The sequence below is a fragment of the Colossoma macropomum genome, unplaced genomic scaffold, assembly GCF_904425465.1.
Source record: "Colossoma macropomum unplaced genomic scaffold, Colossoma_macropomum, whole genome shotgun sequence".
NCBI lineage: Eukaryota > Metazoa > Chordata > Actinopteri > Characiformes > Serrasalmidae > Colossoma > Colossoma macropomum.
Window position 1 is genome coordinate 18,555,251 of NW_023494802.1, and position 12,248 is coordinate 18,567,498.

At 37.4% G+C, this 12,248-nt stretch overlaps 1 protein-coding gene across 3 annotated transcripts in view; it reads right to left on the reverse strand.

The window, feature by feature from the left end:
• ndrg3b (ndrg family member 3b) overlaps positions 1-12,248 on the reverse strand; it is a 122,093-nt gene that overhangs the window by 8,382 nt on the left and 101,463 nt on the right. For all 3 annotated transcript variants that reach the window (XM_036590957.1, XM_036590956.1, XM_036590958.1), the window contains 8 exons: positions 11,973-12,059; positions 11,178-11,234; positions 10,453-10,556; positions 10,287-10,352; positions 9,481-9,532; positions 6,919-6,966; positions 6,787-6,822; positions 3,873-3,924 (listed from right to left, as the gene is read on the reverse strand). In XM_036590957.1, the coding sequence (XP_036446850.1) occupies positions 3,873-3,924; positions 6,787-6,822; positions 6,919-6,966; positions 9,481-9,532; positions 10,287-10,352; positions 10,453-10,556; positions 11,178-11,234; positions 11,973-12,059 (502 nt within the window). The remainder of the gene's footprint in view (positions 1-3,872; positions 3,925-6,786; positions 6,823-6,918; positions 6,967-9,480; positions 9,533-10,286; positions 10,353-10,452; positions 10,557-11,177; positions 11,235-11,972; positions 12,060-12,248) is intronic.

Sequence of the window (12,248 nt, forward strand, 5' to 3'; positions counted from 1 at the left end):
AACTAGCCTAACTACTCTAGCAAAGCCCAGAATTAGTGGAAATATAATTCCCTGACAAACTAACACGTTGGCACCTTGTTTACTGCATAGAAAATAGTGTGTGTTCTCATCAACATCTAGTGTTGAACCATTTAGCTGTAGTTTTAGCTCTTATCACAAAGGCAGCCTCCATTACTAATCCATCACACAAAAGCTACTAATTTCCTGCTGCTTTTTAGACTAATAAAACATGTTTTTTAATATATTAATTATATTTAATTATTTAATTATTATTTAATAATTAATTATTTGTAAACAAACACACACACACACACGCACACACACATATATCTTGCTGCTGTCGGAAGAAAACCTCCAAAACAGTAACTTTACAGGAGAAGGAAAAAACATACTTTACTTTTAATAGAAGTCAATGGAACCAGACTTTTTTCCAAGTAATTTTGGGTCATTTCTTTTGGTCAATTCATCATAAAATTTACACACAATGTGAAGGACAACAAGCATTTTAAAATGATGTCAAAAACTGAAAAATGATGTCATCTTCTGACAGCGGCAATATATATACACACACATATACATACATACATACATACATACATACATATATCTTTAGTGTCTTAAAAAAGATGGTTCTTCAAGGGCTCTTTAGTAAAGATAATGGTTCTATACAGCATCAAAAAGGGTTCTTCTATTATTATGATGTCAAACTTCTGTTTAAACAAAGTAAGGAAAATTAGGTTTTACATGATACGGGCTCTTTCGTTCTGGAAATTACAAAAAAAACATATGTAAACTGTCAGTATTCATTATAGATTCCACCAAACTCTTAATGCCCACATAAATGAAGACCACACAAACCTCACTAACAAACAAAAAGCCACAAAAAAACCCTTTTAACAAGGAACAAATTCTAAGAAAGTACTGAAACTACAACACTACTTAAAGTAAATAAGGAGCAGGATCTTTAGCTGAAGTAAGCAGCGGCTTTGAGGGAAGAATTTACCGTATTGTGTGTGTTTTTGGCTTAGTTGTGTGTAATGAAGGAGCTTTTCTGCTGTAAAGGACCGAGTCAAGTGCCTTGACTATGGGTCCGAATGCTAAGTGACTTACAAAGAAAGAATGTGACTAATCACATCAGGTTCTTAATAAACAACAGATTGAGACCTACTGGGTTGCAGCATTCTTGCTCATTTTTTCTCACACTCACAGCTCAGTGCTGAACAACCCACTTCCCGTCTGAAAAAAATACTGAAAGGGTCACTCAAACAAAGTGACACCTTTCAAGCTAGCTACCCCGTGTCTGAAACCATTCGGGCTTCTTATGTCTGAGACAGTAGTGCAGCTAAAATTTGGAGTCATTTCAACAATGTTATTATATTAAGTAATATCTTACAGTGTAGACTGAAATAATATAAGCTAAACAAGACGCTTTATCCAATATTTCAAGTTTCTGAACATCAAAAAGCTATTAAATAATAAATTACACACTGTAACTAATTATTTATAGTACTTCCTTGATAAGTTATCTGCCTTAGATTTTCAAATATGAGCTATTCTAGATGTTATCTTTATCATAACTTCTTTCTCAGTGATATACATCTTTCTTAGTCAGCATGGAAACATCTTCAGCTCAGTTTCAGTTAATTATCAGTTTCCTAATAATTAGATGAAATCTGTCAAGTTGTAGAGCAGCATCACAACAGAATTTTATACATGTTTATGTATGTATCAACAGATATGTACATAACAAAACATCATATATAGGCAATGACCCACTATTTTCATATAGGTGTGTCCCGAATGACAGCCTAGTTTTAGATGCCCATCTAAAGTGAAGTGTTTTAATTACAAATAACTACAATTACAAAGCCCATATGCTACCTTTATATTGTATTTTTTAATAACTTATTTTTTTATAACCATGTGTGTGTTTATGTACCAGAAATGGTAATAATTCTGTTTTACAAGACCATTTTCTTTATCTTTTTCCTTTTATTTTCTTTATCCCTTTAGAATTAAACCAGTAGTTTTTGTTACTGTGCCTTTAAGATTCATAAGATAAATAAGCGCTGTCCTGTATTGAGCCTCTGAGCTGAAATACTTCATATAACGGAGTAGTGAATATTATGTTTTAAAACTTTAACAAATGTTCCCATATTATATCTCTCTCTTTATTTATTAAAAACAAAAAACAGTGAGCGAAATTCAGTTTTCCATCATTAGAGCAAATTAAGGCTTAGAAGTTTTTAAACTAGAGATCTCAGTCCTGCTACTGGTATCACTCGATACTGAACGTTTCAAAATCAGTATTGGAAAAAAATTTAATATCATTCATGTCACATAACATCATTTCTAAATCTAACTGTTGTCTAATTCTGCAGGCCTGCACCAAAAAATTAATAAATAAACTATAATTATACACCGATCAGGCATAACATTATGACCATTATGACCTTGTTTCTACAATCATTGTCCATTTTATCAGCTCCACTTACTATATAGGTGCACTTTGTAGTTCTACAGTTTGAGTGGATCAGACACAGCAGTGCTGCTGGAGTTTTCAAACTCTGTGTCCACTCACTGTCCACTCTATTAGACCCTCCTACCTTGTCAGTCCACCTTGTAGATGTAAAGTCAGAGACGATAGCTCATCTGCTGCTGCACAGTTTGTGTTGGTCATCCTCTAGTCCTTCATCAGTGGTCACAGGACGCTGCCCACAGGACGCTGTTGGCTGGATATTTTTGGTTGGTGGACTATTCTCAGTCCAGCAGTGACACTGAGGTGTTTAAAAACTCCAGCAGCACTGCTGTGTCTGATCCACTCAGACCAGCACAACACACACTAATGGGGTGGTCCATGGGGTCCTGACCACTGAAGAACAGGGTAAAAGGGGGCTAACAAAGTATGCAGAGAAACAGATGGACTACAGTCTGTAACTGTAGAACTACAATTAACAAGGAGGTGGTCAGAATGTTATGCCTGATCGATGTATATTATACTCAAAATAATCTATAATTACACCTTCATTTAAATGTTTTACCCAAATGTCTGAGAAGCTAACTCAATCCTTAAAAGTACTGCATTCAGTAGAAGATGCACTGTGTCTTAAAGTAAAGCTCAGAAAGAGAGAGAAAGAGAGAGAGAGAGAATTGTGTTCCACACAGGGCTGGATGCAGGCCATGCAACACGGCATTCTCACAGCGTAGAGCTCCTGTACTTACTCCCTCGACTTTGCATCACTGCACAGCCACACAGGAGACAAATTCGTATGTTAGTTAAGCGTCACAAACCCACGTTGCGATTTATAACACAAGGGAACTTCAGCCTGGTTTCAGGTCAGCATATGACAGCAAGTTCCCCTGGGGCTCTTTGAGTAATCGTGCTTATTATCTTGTACTTGAAGAACTAACAATATTTCGTCGCACAGTGTAGCTGTGTGACCAGGTTAGCAGCTTTTCTGAAGAATTAATACAACATTCTTTGATAGAATAGAGCTTTATGAGATACAGTGAGATAATTCAGTATATGAACTGGTCAAAGTGTGACTGTGTGCGTGTGTCTGAAAGCATGTGTGAAAAGAATTCTGCGTGGGTGGAAAAGGGTGGCTGAGGTGAAATTTTCCACAAAACTTTCTGACAGTGAGATTTTTTTTAAAAGACAAGATGTTTAAAGACACAAAAGGCACATCACATACATTTCAGACAGACTGCTACAGTCTAGGTCAGACTAAAACATGAGAAAATAACACAATCATGTGACTGACACCGAAGAAGGGATTTCTACGGAAGGAACTGGCTGACGAGAGAGACGAAGTGTGTAAGAGAGAGAGAAAAAGAGAGAGAGAGAGAGTTAAAGTGAGACAGATACTCACTGTAGCCCATTCCCTGGACAAAGTACTTGAAGGCCTCAGCAAGTTTACCAGGCTGAAAAGAGAAGTGTGCAATTATGGAATATAATTATGCTAACCACATTAACTTTAAAGTGCCAGGGAACACGGTGTACATTGTTTAATTTCATTGTATGATGCTAAAATTGAGTGTTACATCAAATATCCAGCAAAGTTTGAACAACAACAACAAAAAAAAACAAGATAGCAGGCTAAAAGCTGTTGTTGCAGACCCCTCCATTACTACGGCAAAAAACATTACTCACAAAAAACATTATCTAGCTTTTACAACCCCATTTCCAACAAAAGCTGGGACGCTGTGCAGAATGTAAATAAAAATAGGATGCAATGATATGCAAATCATGTAAACCATATTTTTAAAGAATAAAAAATACTACAAAGACAACATATCAAATGTTGAAATTGAGAAATTTTATAGTTTTTTTGAAAAATATATGTCCGTTTTGAATTTGATGCCAACAACACGTTCCAAAAAAGTTGGGACGGGGGCCTGTTTACCACTGTGTTTCATCACCTCTTCTTTTAACAACACTCTGTAAGCGATTGGGAACTGAGGAGACACTGCTGTAGTTTTGAAAGTGAAATGTTTTTACATTCTGGTTTGATACAGGATTTCAGCTGCTCAACAGTTCAGGGTCTCCTTTGCCATATTTTCATTTCAAAATGTGGCAGGTTTTTTCAGTGAGTGACAGGTCTGGACTGCAGGCAGGTCAGTTTAGCACTCTGACTCTTAATATGGAACGGACACTTTTACACTTCCCTTCAGTGCATTTTAAATGACCTCGGGCCCAGAGAAGGTGGCAGCATTTCTGGATCCTGTTTATATTTGGTTTCTTCTTTGCATTTTAGAGTTTTAACTTGCATTTTTGGATGCAGCGACGAACTGTTTTCACAGACAGTGTTTTTCAGAAGTGTTTCTGAGCCCATGCAGTGACTTTCTCTACAGAATCATGTCTGTTTTTAATGCAGTGCTGCCCGAGGGCCCAAAGATCACATCCAGCAAATACTGGTTTTTGGCCTTGTCTCTTGCATACAGAGGTTTTTGATATTATGTACTGTAGATGATGAAAAGAAAAAGTTGCTATTTTACATTGAGAAATGTTATTCTTGAATTGTTGCACTATTTGATCGTGCAGTCTTTCACAGAGTGGTGAACCCCTCCTCATCTTTACTTCTGAAAGACTCCGCCTCTCTGAGATGCTCTATTTATACCCAATCATGTTACTGACCTGTTGCCAATCAATCTCCAGGTGTTTTTTAACATTACACCACTTTATCAGCCTTTTGTTGCCCTGTCCCAACTTTTTGGGACGTGTTGTTGGCATCAAATTCAAAATGGGCAAATATTTGAAAAATGAAAAATTCTCAGTTTGATATCAACATTTGATATGTTGTCTTTGTAGTATTTTCCTTTAAAAATATGGTTTACATGATTTGCATATCATTGCATTCTATTTTTATTTACCCTTTGCACAGCGTTTTTTGGAAACGGGGTTGTATTTGTTTATTTAAAGCCCTGGGGAACCTACATGTTTTTCTTTCCAAGTGGGTTAATCTTGCTCTTGTGTGGACACAGTATACATGTACAAAGTATGTCTTGTGAATGACTTTCCAATGACCAGTGGGCTGTCCCACCCACATAGCTTAAATAAAACTGTGTTACCCCAACAATCTCCTTCTCTGGCCGGCCACTCCAGCATTGCTTGGATGTCCCTTCAGCAGTAAAATGAAAAAGAACCATGCCTTCTTGTTATGTTACTACGACCCGATTTCCAAAAAACTTGGGACGCTGTACAAAATGTAAATAAAAACAAAATGCAATGATATGCAAAACCCTATATTTCATTGAAAATAGTACAAATATAACATATGAATATGTTATTTATTAAAATAAAATTTTATTGTTTTTTGAAAAATTTTACATTTGATGCCAACAACACGTTCCAGGCTGAGTCTTTCAGAAGTAAAGATGAGGAGGGGTTCACCACTCTGTGAAAGACTGCATGATCAAATAGTGCAACAATTCAAGAATAATGTTTCTCAACATAAAATAGCAAAGAACTTTTTCTTTTCATCATCTACAGTACATAATATCATTAAAAGAGTCAGAGAATCTGGAAAAATCTCTGTATGTAAGCGACAAGGCCAAAAACCAGTATTTGCCGGCCGTGATCTTTGGGCCCTCAGGCGGCACTGCATTAAAAACAGACGTGATTCTGTAGTGGAAACCACTGCACTTCTGAGAAACACTGTCTGTGAAAACAGTTCGTCGCTTCATCCACAAATGCAAGTTAAACTCTAAAACGCAAAGAAGAAACCATATCTAAACATGATCCAGAAATGCTGCCACCTTCTCTGGGCCCAAGGTCATTTAAAATAAACTGAGGGGAAGTGGAAAAGTGTCCTGTGATCTGACGAATCAGCACTTGAATTTTTTTTGAGTCCTCTAGGCTAAAGACCACTCAGCTTGTTATCAGTGCATAGTTCAAAAGCCAGTATTCATGATGGTATAGTGGTGCGTTAGTGCACACGGCATGGGTGACGTGCACATCTGTGAATGCACCATTAATGCTGAACGATATACACAGGCTTATGGCATATATTTGAAAAAAACAATAGCATTTCTCAGTTTCAACATTTGATGTTGCCTTTGTACTATTTTCCTTTAAAAATATGGTTTACATGATTTGCATATCAATGCATTCTATTTTTATTTTCATTCTGCATAGCATCCCAACTTTTTCGGAAATGAGTTTGTAAATAAATTAAAGTAATGGAGTTCAGAAATTACAGTAGATTTGATAAACTCATCTACAGGACGCCATACTCTCCCAAAACTCTACTGATTCTCAAATATCAGTTTTACAGTGTAGCTTACTTGAACAACTTGAGGTAGACCTCCACAATCTGCCATCTGAAAGAATAATCAAAATCAAAATGTAAAACCATCCATGTCTTACAATGAGAGCACCACTAGAAAGCATTTTGCCAGCAGATTATGTTCTCTTGCCTTGAGCAGGGTAGTCTTTGTGGGGTTTAGCCTTGAGTTGCACTCAACCTGAGAGAAGAGACAAGATCAGGTTCCATTAAGTCAGTTCAGAGAGCGACAACACAGAGACATACAAGGCACAGTTTCAACTGAAGACCTTTAAAGCACAAGCTGTTCTGGCCTAGAAAGCAGCCTGATACATTTTAGCTACTTCAGATAAACAGAACAACTCCTCAGAATAAAGGGTTTTCTGAAGGTGAGCCACAAAAACACAAGTTCAAAACGTGAGTTTCTTCAATGAAAGGCATAGTGATATTAGCATCATATTGGCAGATTATTCAGTCCGTATACATGCACTCAATAATCCGATCATAATCGGATTTCTGCAGTTATTCCATTATTCAAATGGTCATGTAAACACCATACATAATCTACAAATCTGATTAAGAAATGCAATAAAGGGGCTGGATTTTAGCTAAGTAATCAGATTCCTCAGTGCATGTAAACTCTGATTTCTATCGGATTTCTCACATGCACGAGATCAGGCGGTGGATGTTGTGAGATGCAGCAAAACACTTTTGGACCGGCGCTGAAACCAAACACGAAATAAAGGATTCGAATATTGTTAATCTTCCAGATGATGTAAGTTCATATTTTCAGGTAAAGAGGCGCAGTATTTAAAAAAAAAAAGCTGTGGTATGAAGTTTGAGTTTTACATTACATTTACGTCACGTCGTCTTCTGTGAGTCTATTGGCTGGTTGCAAAGCAGAAATCTAATTACTGTCTGACTCATGTAGACCCAGAGTTTCCCCATTGTTCTGATTACTCAAGAGCATGTAAATGTTACTGACAAAATCTGATTTTCTGCAGTTATCGGATTATTAAGCGCAGGTAAACACACTCATTGTTAACAAAACAATTCTTAGTGGCATTGGACAGAAGATCTGACTAACATATAACAATGCACTGAACAGCATAATGTCTACACAATGCGGCAATATAACATAAAAACTCAAAAAAGGTTCATCAAATTTATCAAATTAATATCATCTGGTACCGTAATACTGATATATCAGAAAATGTCATGATACTAAATTTTATCAGAACTACCAGGACTAATTTAACTCGCAGACATCTCGGCTATTGACAGGAAAAAAGATCTACATTACTTAAATATTAAAACATGACATGAAATTGAAATTTACCCGATCTATGTTAATCTGCACCAGGTTAAAGGAACAGTTTGGAGAAAAATCAACTTAACACGATTTATCACTTACCCAGATTTTTGGCAAAACTATTCCTATAAACACTCCAAATTCAGAGAACAAATCTGTGAATTTGCTCACTACATCAACTTTGGATAAATTCAGAGCCTACATATTTTGTTTTGCCTCCTCCATCTTCCCATGTTCTCACATGTAAACATGTCCATCAGTTTCCTTTGTTAAGAGTGGTCAGGCATCTCATTAGAACACATAACACAGCCACACCATGCATTCACATCAAAGGCTACGTTCATATTACAAACCTCAAATCTGATCTTTTGCTCAAATCCGATCTCTGACACGATGGTTCACACTCGTTTAGGTAAGTGATTCAAATCTGTCATTAATGTGACGAACCGGCGTCCTGAAATGACCCTCATGAGCTCATCCTACACAGTAACGTCACGTGAATGAATCACGTGCATCATCAGCACAAACTAACGAGCAGAACGAGCTTCGCTGAGAAGATAATTAACTCTGATCAGCTTCATTATTAGAGCGAGACGAAGGAGAAAAGGTGAGATGAGCTGCTTTTCCACCGTTTACAGGCTTTAACTTCTGTTTGGCGCCGCTGCCATGGTAACGCTGAATGATGGAGCAGCGCAGTGGAGAAAAACACATGAATTCTGATCTGAGCGTCACATTAAGGTCACATGGCCACAAATCAGATACGTATCCGATCTAGGACCACATATCAAAGTGGCTCAGGTCGGATTTGAAAAGATCAGATTTGTGTCCACACAGCTCTGAAAACATCAGATCTGAGTCACTTTTGTGCCACTTCAACCTGGTAATGTGAACGTAGCCATGGTGATTAGGCTGACATCGTTCCCCATTTCACTACTTTCAGGTACGTATGATACTAAATCCAGTGAGTTCCCCATAACAAAGAAATATTTCTCTAGCCAGAAGTTGAGTAAGCTAACACAGGGTCTGTTTGGACTGGATTAATCTTACATAGGAGGAAGGACGATAAATAGCAGCAGCAATGTGTCTTCCTCGCTCAGGTGGCTTGTTAATTCACTTCCCCACAGTTTGCAATGCAAATGTCCTGAATGTTGTCCCTTGGCTAACAGACTCACTCTAGTAAAATGTGATTAGAACTGCATAGGGGAAAAATCCAGGAAATTTTTCCAGCAATTATTGTTTTCTATGATTTCTCCAGGCCTGGAAAAACAAACTGCTATATTTAAGCAATGTATATATTAGCACTGACATTAGCATCAACATATCTGTATGTGGAAAATATCAGATATTGCCATCAGCCCAGAATTCCCATGTTGGTGCATCCCTAGTTTCAACGTCATCACTCACCACTGCTTCCACAGCTGGGGATGTGTCACCTACTATGAGCAGCACGGGACACCTAAACAGACAAAAAGAAACAAACAGAGCCAATGATAAGAAGGTCCACACATGGGTCAATGACAAACTGTCATATTTCAATATCACGGTTAAATACTGTGATTAAAATATGCGTTTCCATGAATTTAATCCCCTTAAATGTCTTAAGACTTATCATCAGGCAAGAATGAATTATTAGGTAACTACTATGAATCTAATATACAGGTTAAGAAGTTATGAGACACAGATATCGTAAGATGATTGTAAGCGTGAGCAACATGCCGAGCCTGGCAGCTTAAGGGGTTAAACCTAAAGAACCTAAAGTCTAGTGTTATCTGGACAAAAAATAGTATTATTTGTTGCATAACATTTTGTTGTATAACAGATGAATGGCAAAAAATCTGGTTTCAACACAATCAATTAGTGTCTTTAGTCCCTAAACAATTACTAAGGGTTGGTTAAAAAAAATAAAACACATAAAAATTAAAAATTAGGTGAACATGCTCCTGTCCCAACTTCTGCACAAAGTTAGAATGAGTGTGTATTTACAAAAAACAGTGAAGTTTATAAGGTAAATATTGTGGTTTTGTAACATTTTCAATTTAATACAGGTCAAACAGAACTTACTAATCACTGCTTTCTGTTTTTATTGGCTTTTCACATACTGTCCCAACATTTTTGAAACCGGGTTTGTAAAACAGTAATTTGCTGAGTGCTCATTTGCACATCATGGCTTTCTACAAAACTGTACTGCGATAGTGAAAACACACACATACTTCAGGGTGTTGACTGTGTCCTCATTAATCCCTGGAATGGGTCTCTCGATCTCCAGGTCTTGACGGCTGTTGAGAGAGAAAAAGCCTGAGTATCTACTCATCTACTCGACTGACTCCATAGTCAATGTAGATGTCAGAGAGCAGACCTTGTGACCTTGTACCATACCTGTTGTAAGAGTTCCAGAAGAGCGCCAGGTTGTCCTGATTAATGTCCTGAGCGATGTGTAGACGGTACGTCTGAATGATCTCCTGGTTCTCCGCAAGCTCATCCTAGGACAAAACAATCGCCACTTGACTTTGATACCCTGACTTTAATGCTAATTTCTGAATGCTTGAAATTTTTTTCATAACTTCGTTTACATTACAGATCAAAAGTGGGTGTTGCCTACTCTGATGTTAATAACATGCATACAGAATGTAATTTAGACCAGTGGTGCTCAAACCTGTCCTCAAAGACCCCCACATGACCTAGATTTTTGCCCTATCCCTATGTGTTGCCAGTAAGGTCGGAGCAAAAATCTCACTGTTCGAGGGTCCCTGAGGACCAGTTTAAGAACCATTATTTAAACAACCAATCAGCAAATCAGCAGTTTAGATTTTGGAACAAGTGTGCTTATAGACTCACTGAGGCAGATAAGACCAACTACTTAGTCATTGAAATTTGGTATTGAATGAATTTTTCAGTTTATATACACACACGGTTGTATATATATATATATATATATATATATATATATATATATATATATATATATATATATATATATATGGAACCAACCATAAAAAAACTCACTTTACTTGGACTGAGTGTAACAGCTTGGCACCTTGGATGGTTCTTTCACAACAGAGAGGTGTTCAAGGTGTTCAAGGCTAGAGTGTAGTAAGACTTACCGTGCTGAAATGATGCCCCATCACAATGTCCACCAGGTTGCTAGTCCATCCAGATAACTAAAACATACAAAACACACACACAAACACACACACACACACACACACACACACACACACACACACACACACACACACACACACACAGAGAAAACAAAAAGTAGCAGAATGAGATGATTTAAACTGCCCTACCACACACAGGAATTCAAAGTATTTATAATGAATATACTTTTATACTCATCAGCCACTTCATTAAGCACACCTCTTTGTATCATCACATTGTCCTTTTTTAATCAGCTCCATTTTTGAACGATTTTGGCAAAACATCTTATTGAGATTTTTTTTTTACAGTATTGCGATTTCAATTTCAATTGCGATTGTTTTCTGTAAACTGAGGAACGGGCATTTTTTGTGGCTTAGAAGACCAGCGTGTACTTCGTGGTCGTGATGTCACACTTTGGTTGCTTCTGATTAGTCAAATTTATTTAAAAGCAGTTCACAAGCTCAATGTAATTATGTAAAACATGCAATGTATCCATGTTGACTATAATAAAAATTGTACATCCTGCTATTTAAAAACTGTACTATTTCAAACTGTGATTTCAATAAAAAACGATTCATCTTTCAGCCCTCGTACCAGGCATGGCATTTCGGTCCCTTTCACAACAAACCTGTAAACTTTTATCATTTGTAATGTGCAACACCTCACCCGTAACTAAAAATTCAAGACATTCTATAGACGACTTGCCAAACTGAATTTGTAAAGCAGACACATGACAGTCATGAGATGCACTTTACCTTTGAGGCAGCCCAGTCCATCCAGCCTTTTGCACAGGGGTCCACATTGATAAGAACCAGTCCTTCCACCAGGTCGGGCTGATTCAGCTGGAAGAGAGCAACAAAGAGGAGTCCTATTGCAATCTACTGTCTGACAGGACAATACATCGCTGTCTTGAGTTGAGAGTGCAGAAATGGGCGTGAAGGACATTGCAGGATTTTCAAGGACAATCGCTGCATTCCAAAGTCTAGGCTGTATTTCTCGGCCGCTATGTCATAACCGGCCATTCCAAGGTG